Genomic DNA, 22,799 nt, shown 5'->3' on the forward strand with positions numbered 1-22,799 from the left:
GATCCTTCATTAGAATCCAAATAATTCAAAGCATATGTACGTACACACCACAAGAAAGTTGACGTTCTAGACATATCGTTTCATATAGAGACCAAGGGTCCATCTCTAGCGGTCTTGGATGCATGACTGCAATCGTTCTTAAAATACGAGACATTGGCTTAGACTCGTATTGCTACTTTTGGTATGCTTGGCCTAGCACCGTGGCATAGCCACCCTATCTGTCTCGTATTATGAATTGTTTTACCATGTTTGATCTTCCGGGGTCATCAGGGTGTGGCAGTGTCGATCTTCTAGATGTTCTTCTCCACTTCGGAATCCAGCCCTACCCGTGCCAAGGCGGTTTACCATTGGCCAAAGTCCTGCACGGAACTACGAAAGGCTTGGTTCAAGCTTATTTTTTACGGCTGCCTGTCTTGTCGTCACCGCTGCGCGTTCTTCTACCCAAATAAAGGATCACGAAGCCAATTATTTTAGGGTTGGTACGAACCCGACACCCGTATTCGATACCGTTTAGCGCTTCACTGCTCGGAACCTCGGAATGAGTCACAGTGAACTGTGGATAGTTCTTGTTCAGACGGAACGCAGCCATTCTCTCCAGTGACGTTCCCATTGCGCTGAGATTACAGTCACCGACAAGGTCAACACGCTAGACGCCTATAGAAAACAAAGAAATAGGTTTGAAAAGTAAAAGCCTGTTTAGATGGCATGTTGTGTGCCCAAAATAAACACAGGGTAGGGCTAAGCAGGGCTCAATTAGGCAGACAAGTAAAGGGTTTCACAAATACGATCTGATGATGGAATCCCTACGGATCCGCAGTCCGTCCAGGGCGGCACCCGCGGGGTCCGCATAAGCAAATGTCACAACCCCCGGCTACTGAACTTAAAAAGGAAGCACTATAGTTGCAGACTACGCGCCGGACCCCTTGTGCGAATAGACCAATCCTGGTCCAACGAATGCTACTGCCTAAGTATCCATCGGAATACCCGATGTCATTCTATTGCCAAATCCGACTCTTATTGTTTGGTGTGAGTGGAGGCGAAGCGTCTATCCACTCAGTGCCCTGATGGGGTCCTTTAGGGGTCCATTAAAGGGCTCTTGAATCTGAATTGACCACAGGAACCTGCCTGTCTCCTAGACAATGAAGCAAAAATTTTCGCATTTCGTTATACCAATTGCCCACCATGTCTGCTCAATCGAGCGTTGAGATCATTCCTCCGACTGTCCCACAGACGTCTGGCGGCGCAAAGACTAAGCAACCGAAGGCTTCTAAGAAGAAGCCAAACCCGGCGAAGAAAGACCTCCTATTTCGTACTGTGGGCGAGTCCCTTGCGAGTCAACTCTTCAGCCACTCGAAGCTACATAATACATGCACTTGTTGTGCACTCGCTGCGGATCATCAACGGGATCAGGGTTTCTTACTTCCACCAGCGGCACATCCTACGCATGACGCAAGATCCCGCCGTTGTGGCAGCAGCTGTTGTGGGAGTAGCAGCAGCAGCCAAACTCTTGTGGAACCCACATCAGACTCAGATGCGCTATCCTCTCGTTATTCCTCGAACACATACGGTCGTTCAAGCTCCGAATCATCCTTACCTCTAGGACGCGCCGGGTTCGTACCGCTGTCCAAGTCGACATCCTTACCGCAGATCAACCTACCCGGTCGAGATCATATGGACAATGCCGAAGTTTTGGAGAGATTAGCCGGGCGCTATGGGAAAGTCTCACATATGGTAATACTCGACCGAAGTTACAATTTCTTCCTTAACAAAGCCCGAACCGGGGCTTTGTGTTATAAGGTGCAAAATCAGGTAGCAATAGTCGCAGGAGACCCCTTATGTGAGCCGTATCTGTTTTCCGATATACTGGACGAGTTCAAGGCATATCGAAAGCAGTTTCACTGGGGAATTGCTTTTATGGGGGCCAGCGACAGTCTAGTCAAGCATGCGCGACGGCAACATTGGGCCACATTACAATTTGGTGCCGAGCGTGTGCTTAATCCAATGACGAACGATGTGCTTATGGAGCGAAGTGGCAAGCGAATCATCGTCCAAAACAAACAACTCCTCAATCCAGACAAAGGTGGGATTACCTTAGGTGCTTACGCTCCAGCATACGGGGCAGACCCGTCCCTACAGAGTGAGCTAATGGGCATTTACGAATCATGGCGGCATCAACGCAACCAGGCCGCCGCCGCAGCCCAGGCTTTTATTACCGTTTACAACCCGTTCGACTTTCCTAATCTGATGATCTATATATATACCCGTGGCCCCGATGGTGTCGCTAACGGATTTGCGGCGCTTCGTCGGGTTGGTGCCAACGAAGGATATCATCTTGACCCCTGCATCGCGGCCCCCGGAGCACCCAAAGGGATTAGTGACTTGCTGGCTTACGCAGCCATGGCGCTTCTCAATCAAATGAATATATCTTACCTCAGTCTCGGATACGAACCTCTTACGATCCTGGGCGATGTGACGGGCTTACCATCGGCCATTGAGAAGATTACGCGGTCGTTATACCGTCACACCTTCCAACGATTACCGATAGGAGGGAAAAAGGCATATCATGACAAGTTCCGCCCCGACCCGTTCTTGGACTCAGAGTTATACTTGGTGTTTCCATCAGGTGTCCCTGGACTGCGACATATGCTTGCCATGGTCCATATGGCCAATATCAGCATTCGCAAGCTTGTTCGCTCCGAAGCAAAGTCCGCCTCGCATAAAGAAAGCCCCAGAGATGACCGATGACGTACCTCATCATCGACATGTTTGCGTGGTATATCTCATTAATAATTATCTGAACTTCATATGGGATTGGTGTTTTGGTTTACAGCCGTCATTTTGTTGATTGGGGTTACAAAAACATATAAGTATATAGTGACACTTCCGTTGATCGCGGGTTGTACATGCGTAATAAGCATCCCACCGTGATTTCTTGTATTATATATCATAACCGGCGTTCGTTGGCCTCGTTTACTCGAGAATAGGCACATTGTGATTGAACATTGGATTTTGGTTAGCGTTGGGTTTCAGTTTCAATACCACATAATTATCACTCCTTTCATTTCATCTAGCTCCCCTTGAGTAAAAGAAGGTCAGTGCCAGGTGCGTTCTAAGACTTAAGCGGTCCGATTGCCCGTCCGACAGCTAATATGACTGTATCTGGGTAAATGAGAGCTATGTAGCCAATCGGACCACAAAGCTCCAGGCTGACAGCTAATATTACTATATTTGGATATATATAAGAGCTGTACGGCTAATCGGGCCACTTAAGAAAAACACGATGAAAATTCGAACTCCCAGCGGTTCAGAAGATACGTCGAGTGGGCGTAGTGAGTAGTAGTTTTCTGGGTAAGCCTTGTGCTCAACCCCTTTTTCACCTAACTATACTCTTGTCTCATGAACCATTGTGCCAGGTGGGGGTACAGTAAAAACCCTAACCCCCTTCTAGGCCGTGGGGCGTCAACCTTGAACTTAAAACTTCACCTATTCAATAACTTCAAGACCCTAACTTAATAGTTACTCGCAGGCAACACTCAATCGACCACGGTTTAGTGAAATATGGCTCAACGTGAACATATCTTTCATAAATTATCTAAAGGGGAAAACATCACAGAAACATCCCTTCATCAACTCTCCCGTCATCAAGAGACGGAGAGCGTAAGCCGAAGATAAAAATTAAATGCCGAACCCGAAGCCTTCCGTCTCAGCAACTAACTCCGGGAACCGGCAAAGCAGGTAGAGTTAGGCATATAATACTACCCTTTTAGTCAACTACATCGGTGGATGTTCTCTATGCGGGAAACCTTCGGGCCCCAGTTGATATTGCGTTGTAAATTGTATCACTCGCCGTAGATTGATCCACAGCTGACTCGGCGTATCTCTTTCCTGAAATGGCTTAGTGCGTGTATGATGTTATTGTTCGGACATATATATTGTTCAGGGATTCGGATCGGCGTCGTGACTAGGGCGTAGAGATGGATGTATATATGTGATGGTGTGTGTATTGGTCGCAGATAGTCACGACTCTGCGGTGCTTTGGGTGTGTCTTTCCGGGTTTTGTGGGTTTTTATTGGCGGTCGTTAGATAATATGTGTGTGGAGAGAAGATGTAGGAAAGAGGAGATGCTGATTGTCTGTGCTTTCGAAGTCTGGATTGGAGGTTCAATCTCTTTATATATCAAGAGTTTAATCTTTGATCTTATATTGTAGATGGGGATCCCATTGTTCGTTCGACAGCAAGTACTATATTTGTTACTCTGTCAACAAGGTCCGAGCATATTGAGAGAATCCTGCAGAGTGAAATGTACATCTCGTCTAGCATAGAGCCAGTCAGCAGTAGTATTGTGCATATTCTAATACAGTTATGAGTAGAGTTCCTTAGTAAGAATTATATGTTAATTAGTTTCGGGATTGGTCGCAAGCATAAGGCATGGCATAAGAAAGCCAATATCAAAGTAAGAGAAGTATTGAGCATCATGAGAGGGTGATCACTAACTATCCCAAATCTACGGTAATAGCTGCTGGTGACAGTAGAGTTGATTTCGGGGGAAAATGGTTATTTAGAAGGAATAATGTCGATGCAAGTTGAAGACGGTTTCTTCAAAGCACAATCGCAAGAATGAGGGGACAGTAGAAGTCATGCATCCTTAGTCAAAGGAAATCTGGGGCTTTTCTTATACAGAATGACAATCACCTCTTCCATACAGTAAAGGCGGAGATCTGAGACTTTCCTCTCATATGATCGCCGTCATGAACTGACTACGCAGATCATTAACATGAGCCTGGAGTGTGGACACTTGATTTCAACCCCTTCGTGTATCTGTATGCTCATCATTATATTAGGAGCTAGTTCCATGCTTGGAGAAGTAGTGTATAACAATTCGATAAGTAATCGAAGACCATGGAAGCGATATTGGGGGCTTTTTTGGATGACATTTTACAGAAAATGGATGCTTCTCATCTTGGACAATGCGAGCTAGACGGCGACCACTGCTTCATCCTATTTTTCGCTCTGACTTCGATATTCACCGTAGAATAGAGAAAGCTAGACAGCAGAATTAGACTAAGTGAGTCATGGGTAAAGTGGAAGAGCACATTGGAAGCTATCGTCATGAGTCCGATGTCGAAGTAAAAGGTGGTAGCTACCAGGCAACATATTGACTGGATGGTGGCAACTAAATAGAACGAACAAGAACGTAAGGATATTAGTTAAGGAGTTCTCATTTAGCTAGGTATAGATAGTGGATATAGATAACAGGTGAATAATGAATAGCCCATTATTCAAAATGTCGGCTTAAACATCGTAGTATAGGTATAACAGGTATTCTTGACAGCATTATCTCAATGTTAGCTCAGTTTGAACGCATTCATACATCCAGGGGCCCATGTACTGCATGAACTGCTTGATATGGTGATTGAATGTATGTATGAAGTTCTCCCGGTCAAACAAACAATCAAAATTCTATCAAACTGTTAGAGCATAACTATTGAAACGTCTAGCGATGCAGGCACCTCGCAGACTCAGTGCCATATACACCTAAAACCCCTAGAGCCCATACTATGAAGTCTTCTCATGCTGGGCCTCTACTACTAGGGACGGTAACAACTTGCTTCTAGATATTATGAATAGGACCAATAGGGTCATCTCGCAATACCAGCTGTGCATGTGATATATCACGGGGAATCGGTGGTAGTAGGGAACAAATATGCGCGAATGATACTTCGCAAATGGCCCTTACTTCACATAAAGGCCGACGTGCAGGGAGTCTTTACAGATAGAGCCCATCATTACCACACTGAGGTATACTATCCCGAAATATACTCGCGATACAGATGTACGCTGTCATTCTGCAGATACGAGGTCCCGATCTCCCCTTCCATTCTACACTGCATTAAAACCCATTTCGGCTTCACCAACGAGTTATACCGCCATGTTTGAGCCCCAGGCTCTGCTATGACCACGTCAACAAGCTAACTACATGGAAGCATCTGACTACCGGTGGTACAAACACACCAGTCAGACCCTCAGCCAATGCCAATCCACTTCGATGAGGACGGCCGGTCACAATAGGATAGGACAACACGGGATGGACCGGATTGATACCCATGCGTAATATATTCTCATGTTTTCTTTTCTCCATCCTTCCTATCAGAGGAAATGACATGTAGCACCTGTGCAAACGAACATAGTATATTGGGCATCCGCGCAAAATGAATACACAATACTACCCAAGATCTACAGTTTCGCATCAAGCTATGATGAGGCTCTTGCAACTAATGGGCTATATGAGGCAAAAGGGATTCCGTGATGGCCAAGTAGAACAAGCTGACTGCAGTGCATTAAGCCTTGCTGGACTGTCTTTTAATGCAGACTCTGCTCATCCTATACTGTGAGTTGCCAAGGATAAATGTCCTTACTGAGCGTTTTGTTTGGCTCTGGTTGAATGAGTACTCACCCAAATAGATTTAGTAGCAAGGCATCATTGTCTCTTAATCATGGAATCTCAGACGATTGTCATGCGTTATGTCGTGCAAGATCGCCTGGAGGCACTGCTAAGGAGGCGATACCCGCAGGGAGGGTATCAAGTCAGCGTAAGTTCAGATTTTCTACTAATGTCTCTAATCGCCACATTTGATTTTCTAATCCCTTTGGACGGCCCTTCTCCAAGCAATCATTGTGCGGGTATTCCCATCTTGATCGGATTGAAACCCTCCTCATTTTTCTTGGCCTCGGTTTCGTTGTTTGTTTTCCCTCTTTGGTCTTTACGTATGGTTTACGTGTTTGTCTTGCCCAATCAATTATTATCATTTGGCTTTCAAATTCAGCCTTGCAGCCTGCTTGCTGAGCGCGGAGAAGGCGCGGAGAAACACGAGAAACACCTCAGCATCAGCGCGGCTTACGGCAACTAATGCATCATAAGGTTGGATAAGATGGGGCTGTGCTAACTTGGACCAAAGATTCGACGAGGCATTTGTTACCTGACCTTACCACAAGCACTATCGCAGGTCTGTCATTGCGCCATACCCGCCACCCATGCACGGGGCTTGAAACGAATCCCTAGCATTTTGTGAGAGGTAATACTAATGCTGACCTGATAGGACGATATCGAAAGTTGTAGTGAAGCCTGACCAGGGCCTCGTGCTCAGAAGTACGCAGAAGGACGCAGCTGAAGACAGCTCATTTATACTTCTATTCATAGGAAGGAGTGGTCACAGTATATAAGGATGAGAATAATATATATTTTGTTTGAGCTCCTCCAAACCATGACGATTGTGCAAATGTGAATATGAAAACTTTCCATTATTGTTCGTGTATAAATCCGGTCTCCTAATTCTGTCTTTTTTTGTCGAGTGCGCCAAAGCAAATTCCACAGCCTTGTCGTGCGATGAGCCGAGGACGCTCCCCCAGTATAACCCCCAATCAGGTTATTGAGGGCAAATATATGAATCCGAAGAAGCTCGTTAAATTGTTAAGAAATGAATATGGGCAAGCTAATTTTCGGGTCGAGGTGTGTTTCTTTACTCACTGTCAGGGTATCTGTCCATGGCTAAGAAATGCCGCACAGTTACGCCTGGATCAATATAAGATATACGTGTTGGACCAAGAACGAGCACGCTCTCCGGGACTGACTCAGGTTTGAGCTTTGTGGGTGACTGCGTGATAGGAATTACTAAACTTTTACACAGGAGCAAATCAATGAGTGTCGAGTATGGTATTAGAAGATTTTCATATCAATACGTTGTACAATAAACATCAAACGGGGACCAACGAAAAGCGCTACGCAATGGGGAAGATGGTGGGGTAGGGTGAGGGGGTTGTACATACACGATTAGTTCGGCGTAATATTGATTGACATAGCTATTACTCCTTAAGTGCATACAGAACATTACCTTGTGATGGCACCTGCATCAGTCCCCAGCATAAACCTCACTCATAGGCCCTGATAAAGTAATGAAGTATCCTCATTGGCTAGTATAGGCGCTCCCGACTAGGGTTGACTCTCCATGTTTTAAAGAGGCATTCCGCGAGCCCTGGAGAGTCTCCCGCTGACTGACATACACGAGGAAAGCCTGCTGATCGCTGACATGTTTTGGAATTGGCCCCGTCACACTACACTCGCTCCGCACTCAGCTGTCTTTTGCCCTCATAAGACCGTTTTGCCCGGTAGTTTCAATGTTAACCGGGTAGAAACATTTTCATCCAATGCCTCGATGGTTCCGGCTTAAATGTTAAGCCTCAATAGAGCTGCGGCGAAAATGATCAGCCTCTTGGATTAGAGCCGCATGCAAAACATATCGTGAGCACTGAGATTGAAGCCTCAAGCTGTGCTCTGGCATTGTATATAAACACATGCGTCTCCAGACTCGTGGCAATCCAGATGTCGATTAACAATTCAATCCCTCCGTGCGCCGGACAATGGACCCTATTTGCGCTTCTTCCCGTGTTGATCAACTCCTAGAGGAGAAAATCAAGGCTAGAACGAACAGTCTTTTTAAATCCAGGAACGACGTTGCTCAGCTAGTAGTCTATCTTCTTTCTTCGTCAAAGGACTCATGCGGCAGACGGATATTGCAAACCAAGCAACCCATTCCGATTAATCACGTCTCCGAGCTGAAGCGACTTCAACAGGTAATTCGACCACCTGGGATACTATTCCCTTCATTATTTCATAATCAACGTACCGATTTACTTTGCTATAGGAAGAGACCACTGCTTGTGTACAAGTTTATACGGTCGCGCAGTTGCGGTCGTGGACGACATTAAACATATCGAGCGAACTTTTCCACTATCTCCTAGAAGCACAAAGCGTCTTCCCCTATTTCTGGAAGTCGGTCCTCACATTTGGCATCAGATTCGTGGAGAACGAATATGCATTTCCTCCTTTTCGTGCTAAAAGCTCGCAGAGCGTAAACGGCAAGGTTGATGGTTAGATCCCGAAAGCCCCTTCCGTCTCCAATGCAGAGAATACTCTATAGGTTGACTGGTGGCATAGAGATTGCATATGTGATCCGACGAGTCGAACGCAACCAACGCTCGACGTCGAAAGGGGAGTGTCCCTGGTCAATTCGCCAGACAGGAGTTTACCAAAAATTGACATATCCGCATGATGGCTCGCCAAGCTCTTCGGTGTTTATTTTGATTGCGCCCTCCCATACAGTTGAGAATGAGGTCTCTCTATGCCTTTCAGGAAGCGAATTCGAGGGGGAGGTCATGACGCCGCACTTCTCTGTTCACGAGAGACTCATCTCTGATAGCCTGGGAAGCTGGATGGATTACATGGCTTGGTTAGAGTCCGAATGCAAGCAAAAGGTTTGTTCACTCGCTTTCTTTTAGTCTTCCCACTCTTACCAGTGTGTATGCACTTACATGCATGTGCCTTCTGTCTCGGTTTACATGGGCTAAACTATGTGTTCTTTAGGCCGACCGACTGATTGTCTGGGATGTCGAAGACCGAGATAAGCATATGACATACTTCAAGGTGGAAGATAGACAACGTCTTAAGCAACTGCGAGACTATATAACGGATTTAATTGTCGTCCTTCAGACTGCTGTGAACACTATCGGTCGCATTGGGAAGAGCTGCCAAAGACACTGTAAAATGAGCTGCGCTGCCAGAGATGATTGTTTCTGTAATTCCATGATCGGAGAGTTTGTTGAATATGAGACAGAAGCTCGCGTTTACCTGGAACGGGCAAAGGTGTTACAAGAGCGGGTTCAGTCGACAGAGCAACTGGTAGGCAGCCTCCACCACCCTGTCCCTCAGCACTACTGCTAACAGGTCGTGGACGGGCAGTTAACCGATCTACTGAGCTTTGAGGAGACTCGAGCCTTGAAACAATTGGCACGAGCATCACATGTGGAGACAAAAGCTTTGAAAGAACTGGCCCAGACTTCTCAGGAAGAAAGCCACCACCTTGCCGAGCTTGCAGTGCGTTATTTTCCAACGTGGCTGTGATGGACATACTGCTGATGATGACGTCCGTTAGAAACGGAGTGCAGAAGACGCTGCGGCTGTGAAGATGCTAAGTCTTGTTGGTCTGGTTTACCTCCCCACCACCATTGTAGCGGTGCGTTCCATTGGCTGACCTTGAAATGGGGAAAAAGGAGATGGGATTGCTGACTCTTTACGATAGAATTTCTTCTCCACTGAGTTCGTTAAAATTAATGAACAGGGAGGCATATACATTTCACCCTGGGTTTGGATTTTGGCAGTCATTTCAGTTCCCTTAACAGTAGCTACGATCTTTCTGTGGATACTTTCGGTGCGATATAGCGACTCGTCTTGGTTTCTGAAAGTAACTCGGATTCGTCATCCACCACTGTCACACAGGGAGGGTGAAGAGGCAGACTTGGAACGGGGCAGGTTGCGAGGCCGAACAGAGTCGGAGGTGAATCAGGGCACGATGCCCTTCAGCCTGATGCGCCTGTCTACCTATGCCACCACCACCACCAAGGCCGATTAACCTAGCATTTTTACCCCGTTGCCCGTTATTATGTAATTGGGTTTTGCCTTGGAGGGTGTTGAATGGAGGATAACGAGTATTCATAGTCTTTATCGATGTACTTTAGATAGGATTTACAGCGTGCCGGACATTCCTCTTCCAATGTTCTAGAAGTTCTACGTCAGATGTGAGTAGGTAGAAAAACATTGAGGAAGGGCAGAAGAAGGTAAAGAAAAGAGCAACCAACCAAGGGTGAAGTGACGCGCAGGCGCAGGAACGAGGGTCAACTGTGGCCAATGGGCAAGGCTTGAGCTTCACTGCCTCGTTGCCCGATAATGTCATTCTTTTTTTTTTTTTTGACAATTGAATCCTACTACTAGTAGAACACTATTGTCAAGTCGGCCAATGACAAGTCAAACGTCTCGAGGACAGCAATTTTGGGTCTGTCCCCAGACTCGACGGAGGCAACTGCTCACGTCGATCGAGGGCGTTAGAATAAGATGGGTGTCCCCTCCCTCCTCTTGACCTTGACCACCACCACTAGTAGCAATACTAGTTTTTAAGTAATATTTTCATAAGAAATAAATAGGTAAGCAGGCGGTAGCACTTCCGCCCTACCTTTTTCAGTGTTTGTTGAGTCCCTTTAACCATCTCCTCTGCTTCAACTTCCTCAAATCACCACCACCTGCGCCCTACTCCAATTCTACCGGACGTTTTGTCCTCTCCCAACCGAACGGAGGCGTTGAAGCGGGTTTCAGTTCTTTTTGGTCCTTCTTGTTATACATTTATACTTTTCTTCCTCTTCCTATGTTATATTTCTCCCCTTTAATCACCCACATTGTATTCCTATTCGCTTTCCGCGCCCGTCACTGTCCAACCAGTTCTCACTGACGTTACACTCCGATAAGCAGTCCACCTTTGTACAGCATCCACCATGTATTCTCTTTACTATCTAATTTTCCTTTTGGCGTGTTTGTTCCTGCTTCTTTCATGGAATTCGCGACGTATCAAGAATGGCCCTCGTCCCCAATCCGACTCTCCCAAACAATACACCCCGGCCACGAGTCCACCCATGTCCCGCGAAGGCTCTCACTCCAGTCAAGACCCGTTTCCAAGTTTGGCTTCTACGTTGGATCGGATACGAGAATGTACCATCAAACTTGCGTTTATTCCGCGAAGTATTATCGATGCCGAGATCAACGAGGAAGCTGTGCGGGACATACTAGCGGAGAAAAAAATCGGTAGTAGATTCCGAAGAGCCAAGTTGGCAAAGAAGATCGTCCAAACCGCTCAAAAGCTATTCACAATTCTGGTCATGTCAAAAAAGGTGGATTATATAAATACCTTCCTGGATCGTGGGATACACGATGGCGATCTCCCATTCAAACTGGACGGGAACGTCTTGCGAACCAGTCAAGGCCAGGAGGTCCTGGTGCCGGAAGGTTGGGACTATGAAGACCTTAAAACACTGGAAGCAAACCAGTGGCGTGTGCTCGTGCCGGTTTTTCATCAAGGTGCTCATTATGATTTTCCAAAGCAGCAGATCTTTCCTTTTGTTGGGAAAGAGTCTGAAAAGTCTGCTGAAGGTGGATACGGAAGAGTCTCCTGTGAACGCATCCACGCCGACCACCACGAGTTCTGGGAACCTCCTGACAGCAAGGTAAGCGATAGCGAAGCAAATATCTGGGCGATAACGCATCCTGGTTGCTAACCCAAAGCAGAGCCAAGGGTATAGAGTTGCAGTTAAGAAAATCCTCTGGCGAGAACCACATTTGTTTGAGAGGGAAAGAAGATTCCTCAAGGCCCTAGGCTCAGCTGGTCCCCATCCACACCTGATCAATCTTCTATGCACCTTCAGCTTCCAGGAAGACAATCACTTGGTGTTCCCTTACGCGGACGAGAACCTTCGAGAATACTGGAAGCGGACTCGGCTACCCGAATGGGACAGCCAGAATATCCTGTGGTTGCTCAAGCAGATGGTCGGAATCGCGAGTGGATTATCTGTGATACATAAGCTAAACCGGGCGGGTAAGACATCTGGTAAGAAGCTTTATGGACGACATGGTGATCTGAGAGCCACGAATATTCTATGGTTTAAGAAGCGTCCTGGGTGTACAGATGCAAACGGCATACTCTTGATTGCGGATTTAGGGCTAGCGAAACTTCACGGATTTGAGTCTAGGTCAAACGACGTAGATGCAGTCTTCCCTCTAACATACTCACCCCCTCGCCGTCCCGGGGAGCGCATAAACCGTGCCTTCGACATCTGGGGCCTCGGGTGTCTATTTTTGGAGTTTGGTACCTATGCCATATGTGGGGATCAGGCTATCGAAGAGTTCTCCCGCCTTAGGGGATACGATGACCCCCGCGGCGAATTCACTACGGATTGCTTCTACAGCATAGATCACACAACAGTCCGCCCATCTGTAAATGAATGGGTGTTGAATCTGAAGAAAAAACCGCGGTGCTCCCCTGTGTTTCTTGACTTGCTGGATTTGATCATGTCTCAAATGATCCGCGTTCAAGCGCACGAGCGAAGCAGTGCTCAAACAATCTACCGCAAATTGAATGTGATGTACAAGAAGGCTCAATCTGACCCACAATACCTTCTGGGAAATTACGAGATGTCGCTACAACAGGAGTTGGATGACCCCCATGAACCCTCCCCCGAAGCGTCACCTTCTGCCCGAAACATATCTCATGGCTCCAGCTCGACCTACTTCACCCCCAACGGACACAGTCTAGGCGACGCTGTCCACAATGCGCGAGTCCTCCATTTGAACAAGTTAGATTCCGAGATGCAATCCAGACTGGTGCTAGATAGTGATGATTCGTGGTCCATGAGTGAGTTCGGGCTACCAAGGAGCAGGGGGACATGGCCACAAGTCACCAGCAGCTGATCCTGCCGTAGTCAACCTGCTCTATTCAAGATTGGTACTCATCATTCCCCCTTTATTTGACATTAGCATCCTTTCTTCATTCCCTCCTTCTCTTTGGGTCCATCTTGATTATGCTTGGGTAAGATGTAGAAGATTTATATGTGTGTATTATCTTGACATGGGCGTATATCTTGGCTGATTAGATTTTTTGGGACTTCATTGGTGTTGGCGAATATATCATTAGGAAGTGGGAATTATAGATCCCATATGATGAGGAAGTCGACGAATGATATCAGATATGTCACTGGTGATTCTATTTTGAGTAGTAAATTTCTGCAACAAAGTTTATGTCAGAGTGCGAGATTGGACAGGCAAGCTACGGGTCAACATGTATAAAGGTAGATAGACAGATGCAGCTCGAAGAGCTACAACAGGATCATAATCGGACGGGTTGAGCTGGCACTGTGACATTCATTAACCAAGCCCTGGCTTCTGGGGCTAGCGGCGGTGAAAGTAGCGGGAAGCTGATGGGCCGATTCTAGGTATTCGGGGGATAGGGCTATGCTGTTCCCAGCGTCAGGTACTACTTCTCGTCCTACGACATAGCGGCGTGCACGGTTACTTTCTTGATGTATGGAGGAATTAACCATTCGATATGGCACCCCTAGTCCAGGACTAATATTACTAAGTGTTCCCTAACTTTCCTAATCTGAAATATGTACATGGTTTACTAACGAGTAGCTTGTGTTGGAGCTGTCATATCATATGCATTGGCCACCCGCGCCGCATTAATGCTGCCTTGGAGTTAGATCTAGCATATACTATACCGGTGTCATGACAGGCTAACGCAGCTACTATGCTACTATACAGTTCTGGCTAGTGTCCTCTTCAGTATCCTTGGCTTCTGAGCGCAGAGCTCTCCGGCTTTGATACCATTCTCCCCGAGGGAAAACACTCTGCATCGCTGCGTATTCGCTACCATGGGGCCCCCACAGACCGGCCGATAATATTCCGTGTTCATGTAATCTGGGAGCTGTTTTGCTCCTATCGTCTATCCATGTAGATGTCTGGGGGTCTTTCTAGATGATTCTGAGATCACGGTAAATATAGCGGAGGGAGAAGATTTAGTGACTCTGAAGCCTGGAGAAAGATGGAGTCCATCATGGACAATTCTAGAAGATATATATAACTGGCAGATTAGGGATACATGGCATTATCAGTTTAAGGGTGGTGTGGTCGATTGGTGGGATTATGGAGGGGTGTGGACGAACATGTCGGCACGACTGTTAAGATGCCACAGGGTTACTGATCCGGTTGATAATGGAGGAGGGCTTGAGTTTGTCATTTCTGCGTCGAATGCGATTGAATTTAGTATTGTAAGGAAGGGGTAAGTTGTCGAATGGTAGTCTGAACTATCAGGAATTTTAGTTCTAGATTGACAATAACAACGGTATTACTTGGTGAGTGCTGAATCCAGTTTATTGAAGAGTCAATTTATTGACGGAAGAATATACCTAGAATATCACTCGGAAATCTATATACCGTGGCCCCTAAAATCTATGTTTTGGCCCTTAAAACTAGATACTAAGGCCCCCTAAGTCTAGGCACTTGTAGTCCCTAAGGTTTAGACACTATAGCGCCGTATCAGCGGGGTTCACTCACGTGCGCCATTGGCTCACCCCTCAACAACCATTTCAATCTAAGACTCACACACACCTTCTGTATGACAAGCCGCCCGGTCATATTCTTCCTGTAGATAACGGGCACCATAATGGCGGTTCTCAAAGTCGCTTCAAACGCAAATGCTGCCCTTACCCTCCCTGCCATTCTAGCTGCGGCGTATGTTACCCATCAAGGAGGGGAGGTAGACATCACCTTTGAAGGGGTGGACGGGCGCCAATTACAATATCGGGCTCAAAAACACCGAGAATGGAATTGTTTGTCGGTTTTCCCCAGAGCCCTCAGGATACCTCCACATTGGGCACGCTAAAGCGGCCTTATTAAACTCATATTTTGCCTATGAATATGGAGATAAAAGGGGTACTCTAATCTGCCGATTCGATGACTCGAACCCATCGAAAGAGAGTGAAGAGTTCAGGGAATCTATCCTACGCGATCTCTCGCTGCTTGGTGTTATACCAGACCGTATCACATATTCTAGCGATTAATTCCAAGAGATGTATGAGGCATGTATTGGGTTGATCAAGTCCGGAAAGGCGTATGCCGATAATACTATCAAAGAAATCATGCAGGATCAAAGGATGAAAGGAATAGCCTGTGCATGTCGCGACATGAGCCCTAGGGAGAGCCTAGCCCACATTGAGGAGATGAAGTCTGGCTCTGAGGAAGGGCTACAATGGTGTATTCGAGCAAAGATATCGGTGGATGATACAAACAAGGCCTTGCAAGACCCTGTTATATATCGCTGCAATCACGAGCCCCATCACCGTACCGGGAGCACGTGGAAAATCTACCCTACCTATGACTTCTGTGCTCCCTTCCTCGACTCCATTGAGCAAGTAACTCATGCATTGCGAACGAATGAGTACCGTGATCGCAACCCGCAGTATCACTGGATGCAAGAGGCGCTGGGCCTTCGAAAAGTCGAAATCTGGGATTTTTCTAGACTTAACTTCGTTCGGACGGTTCTATCGAAGCGTAAGCTTACAGCCATTGTGGACAAGGGCGTGGTTTGGGGATGGGACGATCCCCGCATGCCTACCGTACGGGGAATTCGTCGAAGAGGCTGTACTATACCCGCCCTTCGAGAATTCATCCTGAAGCAAGGCCCTAGTCAAAATATTGTCAACATGGATTGGACTAGATTCTGGGCTATCAACAAAAAGTATATTGATCCTGTAGCTGCACGCTACACAGCAATCCCATCACTCAATGCTGTTACCGCCTTAATCGACGGGGTTGAGGCAACAACTTCCGCGGAGAAGCCGAAGTATAAAAATCCATCTCTGGGAACGAAGAAGGTCATCTTCAGCAAGGAAATTATTATCAGCCAGGACGACGCTCAGCATTTCAAAGAGAACGAGCGAGTCACTTTGATGAACTGGGGTAATGCCATTGTTTCGAGGATTACTACCGACCCGGCCACTGGAAAGGTGTTAACCCTAAATCTAAAGCTTGATTTGGAATCCGATGTCAAGTTGACCGAAAAGAAGATTACGTGGTTAGCTAAAGATTCGAGCAATATGGTGCCAATCAAGCTGTACACTTTCGACCACTTGATTTCGAAGGACAAAATAGAGAAGGATGAAGACTTTGCATCCTTCTTGACAAACCCGAGCGAGTTCTGTACAGAAGCCTGGGCGGACTGCAATGTTACACAGCTCTTAAGGATGACACCATCCAGTTTGACCGTACCGGCTATCTCAGGGTTGACCAAGCATACTGTGACGGTCAGCCGGCGGTTATGTTCAACATCCCGACAGGAAAGGGGGCCTGAAAGCAACACTTGACTGTTGATGTGACAAGCCCGATAAATTGGCCAGGTCCATCATAATTGATGTATATCCAGAACAAAACCTAAAAGAATGACTCCAGATCATGTCAAAAGGAATGCCTCTCTCCCAGCAAGAGCCCTAGGGCCTAGGGCCATGAATGCACTGGTTCCCATCTTACCCCTTGAGCCGGAAGCCCGATCTCTATCACTATTCCATCTCTCCAAACACGCACCTTGGTGCATAGTTCAGGGCCACACAGTAAGCCAAAAGCTGCGGCAGGTCGGGCCTCAAGCGGAAAGGGAAAGTCCCCAGATTCCCGCAGAAGTCATGTATGTTCGATGGTTGCTATTTCCCCTCCAGGCAACCAGCTTATGGAATAAACCCTCGTCATTCATTACTCCATTGTTCATCTATGAGAAATGGGAGATACTACCTGCCTCTATTAGAGCGTTGGCAATGAATTCCTGTTTTGTTATATTCTCGCTGTCCACGAGCGCCTTTTTCTCCTCCATCTTCTCCGAGGCTTTATCATACTTATCCAGCTCGTCTACTTTCCGCGCCGCGAATGCTTCAAGCTTTTCTGTGTGGTCAAATTCCTTCTCACGCATCGCCCACTCAGCCCCAAAATGCCGACGCAGCAGCATAAAAGAAAAGCTGCGATAGTCATTAAAGCCAGATAAAAGAAGCATATACAGCCACATAGCCCCGGAAGCTTACAACCACTTAGTAAGACTCGAGAACTCTCTCTCCTTATACCCTAGCATTTATACCTCTTCCTCTTCTAAAATATATATAAAGATATCTAGGTACTTAAAGTACTAGATAGTAGTCTTAGACAGCTCATCGCCTCTGCAGTCCCACGTACTATCTAGAGGCTTATTTTAGAAAAGTTACTACAGTGCCGAGCTAAACAGCTTATCTTTATCACAATCTTATCGGTGTAGTCGTCACAGACCATCCCTACCCGAGGGAAACGAACCATCTAGACTGTACTATCACTGAAGATCATCTTCATACCGGCATTAAAGGCACCATGGTAAAAGGTGCTGTCAAATTGACAGGGAAGCTTATCGAGATGGAAAGTCAATACCCACTGGCAGATACAATCCATTCTATAGGTCTCGTTCACCTTCTCAACCCAAAGCTGGCCCTGCACTTCGTGGACGAGATCGACAAGCACATCGGTGTCCATAACGTCAGAAAAGGCCTAATCAATAAGGACGAGCACTTGAGGTATACGACTTTTGTGAACGAGTGAGTTGGCCGAGAGATGCGCCAGGCGGACTAGGTAAGGGGGTTGGCCCTCCTTGGCGGCCTTCTTTTCAACCTCGCGTTTCGCTCGCGCCTCTTTGTTCCTCCTACGCTTCTCAACAGAAGAGTTGGCGGCGTCAATCATCCGTCCGACGGCGGCACTCCCCGAGCTAGCGATCGCCTTGCTCACTTCCCTTCGAGCGTTAGGATCAATAGGATCGGTGCCAGACATGGTGGGTAGATGTATAGTGGTAAGTTGTGAGGTTGTGCGAAGTCAAGCAAATGTTCCAGACAAATATCTATGGCTCGGAGTCGAGGAGATATCAGTAGTCAGTTTTGATTAAGATGATGAACCGGCTGTTGTAGGTAGAACCTCAGAGACATGGCACCAAAGCGCTTATGGGCACTATAATATTTTAGTTAAATGTTCCCTAGAGCCTCTTCAGGTCTTGCGTCTAGAGAAATGCAGTAGTATAGGTACAAAGGGGCTTACGAGGAAAATAGGTCCTCCTTAATACAGCGGTGCAAGCCAATTGGCTAAAAGCAGTGCTGTAGTTCAACATAATTTCACCATTCAAATCAAATTTCCCCCACCCCCCCAACTTCCCAAAGCTTCACCACGGGCTCTGAACAAAGTTCCAGTTTTAGTGGATCCTATCTCAAAAAGAATGAGGGATTATGTCCATTTTTCAGGGCCATTCACTAAGCCATGTTCTGCCATCGCTGAGGACCCGCCCTTTTCCATCGTCAATAAAAGAGGGACGATCGATCTGACTATCGTTGTCGCGTACACATAGCGATCGAAGTCCGATCATATTGATTGATTACGCCATCTGTGACAACCATGAGAGCATAGCATGATGATCAGCTCCACGCCCTGCTCTCTATCAACGAGTGAGTCTGAGAGCAGCCGATAAGCACAGGCCACATATCTTTCAAAGATGGTAAGACCCCGCGAACTTTGACATACTTGATCTCCACCGGAACCGATGATAGTCTTTCAGTGGCGTCATAGAAAGGCTCCAGCATGCCCAATGATCGGTGATCGAACAGTCAAGTAGTCGTACCGTTCATGCGCCATCCGTGAACAGTGCTCGTACGGTTCGCCACTGCGTATGAATTATCGGGGATCATGTAGGGAAGGAGGGTAAACATATGGAGCATATGGTGCTCAGTGTAGGTTTAAGGAACCTGGTCGTTACTATGGTCCATCCAGGGACCGAGCGCGTGGCTCAATGCCTCTCGGACTCATAGATGACGTGCAAAAAATTGTTAATATACATAGAAGTACGACACTGACGATCCTTTGGAGGTTTGGCGCTTCTTCCCAACATGACGTATGATATCTGAGGACCTCGATCGCTTCAATGATATCAGAGATTAGCCTGTCACCACAATTGACGCTGATAGGCAAATGCAACAGTACATGAGCTGCACCGAATAAACCCAGCCAACAAGAATGGCATATCAGCGAACATCATTGCTGCCATGAGCACCGCAACCCGTGGTTGACCATCTTTGGTTTCAAATAGATGGCGGTTGATGATCCCGCGAATTACAGGCGACGAACCAGAATCTCAACCGTGGGTCTAAAGCTCACTGATCCATTCCTTTCCCTGGAGACTAAGATGACCGGGCATGTCCGATCAAGCTTCTAGGTATTACCTATCTGGGTAACAGCGTACAGGTCAATTAACTCGGAATCATAGACATTCATGCCCATGCATTTAAAAGGACCTGAAAGCCCCCCTGCGCTTACAAAACCACAATCAATGCGCATGAAAAGTCAGCTAGAATCACAATCCTCATGGCAATAGCAGCAGCAGAACTAAAACAATCTGTTACTTTCTTCCGACAGGTTTCGCGCGCCAGCGTACCTGGGCGGTCGTCTTTGGCTGCAATTTCACATGGAAAGCTACAGAAAGAATCCTTTTCTCCTACTCCCGATCTCCGTCGCTGTCTGGGCCACCACGGCGTCTACCGCAAGTGCGTGCAAGCCGCTCAAGAAGCCGCAAGCCAGCCTATCCATGCATCATATGGCGTAAACAATAACAAATATCATACTACTCCGGACAACGCAACAAAACATGAACCCACTACTACTACTACTACCCCTCCTATCCGATCACAAATTTCCCAGGCCATCAAAGCCATGACCCAACGCCGACATATTAGTGCATCATCTATCAAGCCTGAAAACGATCTGATCCGGGTACCATCACGTACCTCGCCCCGGAAGAGCAATATGGCCGGTAGTCTGCAGTGCAGAGTCAAATTATTCTTCAGCCGGAAATCTTTACCTGAGGAGCGGCCTCTATGGCAGGATGCCGCGGGTTGATGGTCTCATGTCAAGATCATTTTATCATACATCATCATCGACTACTTCCGTTAATTCTTTCTTCGATTGCAGGGACAATCCTTCATCTTACTTCTTCCATCAGGATGGAACAATTAGATCTTTTACCATACAGATTTTTGATGTTACTGAGACGCGCAACTTGTTACGACGGTTATGATTAATGAATCGGGTTCACATGTGCATTGTCATGATAGTTTTGTCACAATGAACGTGCAATAGGTTATATTTCATGAATACAAATCATCTTCCAAAATAATGAAAGCTTTCTCCACCTCTCAAGCCAGAGCATCGCCCATCAGTATATGTAGAAGAATGAAGTAAAAGATAGGCATTGCTACAAAGCCATGAGGGAAAATGAGATAGCAGTAATGAGTCGAACTCTTCATAATCCTACTTTAAATCCTCCCATTATCATTCAATTCCATTTCCTACTCCACGCAACATTCAAAATTATAATTTCCACCAGATAATTCCGAATAGAAAGATAGCCCTAACCAATGACCTCACTCATACTTCTCCAAGTAGGAAAAGCCATGCAAACTAAACAAACACATCCTAACCCGGACTAGCCGTCTCTTAGGTCAGCAGACCCACCACGCACTTCGGCGTGTTGGTCTGCCTCACCCAAACGATAATTCCCATCTAAACGATAAATTTGAAGCTATTCAAGCTCCTATACAACATCGCCTTGAGTATCTATCCAATAAGGTAATCTAGGGCCTTCCCTATCCACCTGGCCAGCTTCTGTACTAGGCAGATCCCCTGTATTTGTCGGTTGTGGTGGTTTATCGTATTCCAAAGCTCCCGTCTTTCTAATTTGCCTAAGACCCTGTAGTCTTTCCACCTCAGTACGATCCGCAATTCGGCGTTTTGCATCATATACAGTTAGTGGCCCGTGGTATTTAACCCTTTTCTGTGATTTCCGTCTATCCTGAGGCTTCCGGTATCGAAGATGCTGCTGTAGATCATCCTTGAGCTGAGCGGCTAATTCAGTAGTTTCAAGCGAGCTTTGGAATACACGGTCAAGGCGTCGTACAAAGCTTTGATCAAGCTCCGGGCTATTATTAATAAAGCTCTGCGCTTTACTAATACTTCGACGAAGACCTCGTATTGTAGATGGTGGCGATGAGCTTGATGGTGGTGGTGATGGTGTTGTAATTATCTCAAGTTCTGGAGCAGTTTCCAAAGCCTCACGTAGAGATTTCATCACCTTTTCTGAATCTAAGGGATATAGACCTCGCTTTTCAAAGGCATCCCGGATTGTACGTTGTTTGAAGGTCATCGTACGAATAGAATGGATCTCTTTTAAAAAATCACTCTTATCGTCCATCTCAGCACCTCTTTGAGCGAGCTCATTGTTTCTCTTGCGATAAAAGTGCTTATAGACTTGAAAAGGTTGTCCATCAAGAGGCTGTACAAGATGTGTTGTATGAGGAGGAAAGCAATATGGTATAATATAGTGTAGTCCACAGAATTGAAGAAATTCATAGGTAAGATGGGACTCGTGGCCATCGAAAAATAGTAATCGAACCTCTTTTTTTGTAGAGATACGGTGTTTTGTATGACGGTGGAAGTGCTGAATCCAGTCAAAACTAATCTTATCTGTAGTATAGCCTTTTGGAGATAGAGATATTCGATATTCCTCTGGAATATCTGCATCGTACCACCGCTCAAGATGATATGTTCCTTTGAATATAAAGTATGGAGGAAGAGTAAAACCGTCCGCTGCAATACACTCTATTGCAGAGATCAGTTCCCCTACTTCTTTAGAGGGATTTCCTCTTGCAGCTCGTAGAGGCATAGTAGTTACAACTTTTTGAGTCTTTCCCTGTCTAAGTTGAAAGCCAGTTTCATCGAAATTGTATATATTTTTGGGAGGTATATTCTTGATAAAGGCCTCTAAGCAGTCGTACCAGTGTTGGAGAACACCTATATCTTCTGCATCAAGACGCTTCTTATCTTTCGGCTTCTGCTGAATGAGCTTAAACTCCTCAGGAAGACGTTTAATAAAGCGATAAACCCAGTTCTTGTCAACTGTACGAGATTGCCCGTCGGTTATATTCCGCTGCAGTATTTGGTTGGCACTCTGCTCAATCATTCCGGCCGTAGGTGGACTATATAGATTATCAAGCTGACGAATCCAACGAATTAGTGCCTTTTCTTGTGAATCATCAAGTGTCTTGGTTGAGATAGGACGTGAGGAAAGATTTGCTCGGCCATGAATACGCGCCCGGAGTCGTTGGTAAGGAACATTAAATTGACGCGCTAGCGCAGAGATATTGGGCTTTTTTTGGCCTTGGGCGATTGTACAGGCCTGTACGATCCGTATCTCGATATCAGAATAAGAATCAGGCATGGTGGTGGTATATAGGAGCCTGAATAGCTTCAAATTTATCGTTTAGGTGGGAATTAT

At 46.4% G+C, this 22,799-nt stretch overlaps 6 protein-coding genes across 6 annotated transcripts; 5 read left to right on the top strand and 1 right to left on the bottom strand.

Annotated features, from left to right (window-relative positions):
- Nucleotides 1-1,182: 1,182 nt before the first annotated feature.
- On the top strand, nucleotides 1,183-2,720 carry ergS (the record flags this gene model as incomplete). Its single annotated transcript, XM_023232990.1, has 2 exons — nucleotides 1,183-2,225; nucleotides 2,624-2,720. 2 exons carry the CDS (start codon nucleotides 1,183-1,185, stop codon nucleotides 2,718-2,720), a joined length of 1,140 nt encoding a protein of 379 aa, XP_023093537.1.
- A 6,235-nt stretch (nucleotides 2,721-8,955) lies between these two features.
- AO090011000524 (uncharacterized protein) lies at nucleotides 8,956-10,120 on the top strand (the record flags this gene model as incomplete). The annotated part of the gene is made up of 4 exons (XM_023232991.1): nucleotides 8,956-9,309; nucleotides 9,419-9,733; nucleotides 9,779-9,928; nucleotides 10,028-10,120. 4 exons carry the CDS (start codon nucleotides 8,956-8,958, stop codon nucleotides 10,118-10,120), a joined length of 912 nt encoding a protein of 303 aa, XP_023093538.1.
- A 2,298-nt stretch (nucleotides 10,121-12,418) lies between these two features.
- AO090011000525 (uncharacterized protein) lies at nucleotides 12,419-13,402 on the top strand (the record flags this gene model as incomplete). Its single annotated transcript, XM_023232992.1, has 2 exons — nucleotides 12,419-13,083; nucleotides 13,354-13,402. 2 exons carry the CDS (start codon nucleotides 12,419-12,421, stop codon nucleotides 13,400-13,402), a joined length of 714 nt encoding a protein of 237 aa, XP_023093539.1.
- Nucleotides 13,403-15,092: 1,690 nt separating this feature from the next.
- Nucleotides 15,093-16,778, top strand: AO090011000526 (uncharacterized protein; the record flags this gene model as incomplete). The annotated part of the gene is given in 4 exon segments (XM_023232993.1): nucleotides 15,093-15,164; nucleotides 15,205-15,466; nucleotides 15,497-16,653; nucleotides 16,671-16,778. The coding sequence occupies 4 exon segments, from the start codon at nucleotides 15,093-15,095 to the stop codon at nucleotides 16,776-16,778; spliced, it is 1,599 nt and encodes a 532-aa protein (XP_023093540.1).
- Nucleotides 16,779-19,834: 3,056 nt separating this feature from the next.
- On the top strand, nucleotides 19,835-20,365 carry AO090011000529 (uncharacterized protein; the record flags this gene model as incomplete). Its single annotated transcript, XM_001826097.1, has 1 exon — nucleotides 19,835-20,365. One exon carries the CDS (start codon nucleotides 19,835-19,837, stop codon nucleotides 20,363-20,365), a length of 531 nt encoding a protein of 176 aa, XP_001826149.1.
- Nucleotides 20,366-21,059: 694 nt separating this feature from the next.
- AO090011000530 (transposase) lies at nucleotides 21,060-22,742 on the bottom strand (the record flags this gene model as incomplete). Its single annotated transcript, XM_001826098.1, has 1 exon — nucleotides 21,060-22,742. One exon carries the CDS (start codon nucleotides 22,740-22,742, stop codon nucleotides 21,060-21,062), a length of 1,683 nt encoding a protein of 560 aa, XP_001826150.1.
- Between the last annotated feature and the right edge of the window lie 57 nt (nucleotides 22,743-22,799).

Source organism: Aspergillus oryzae, chromosome 7 (genome assembly GCF_000184455.2).
Source record: "Aspergillus oryzae RIB40 DNA, chromosome 7".
Classification (NCBI taxonomy): Eukaryota; Fungi; Ascomycota; class Eurotiomycetes; order Eurotiales; family Aspergillaceae; genus Aspergillus; species Aspergillus oryzae.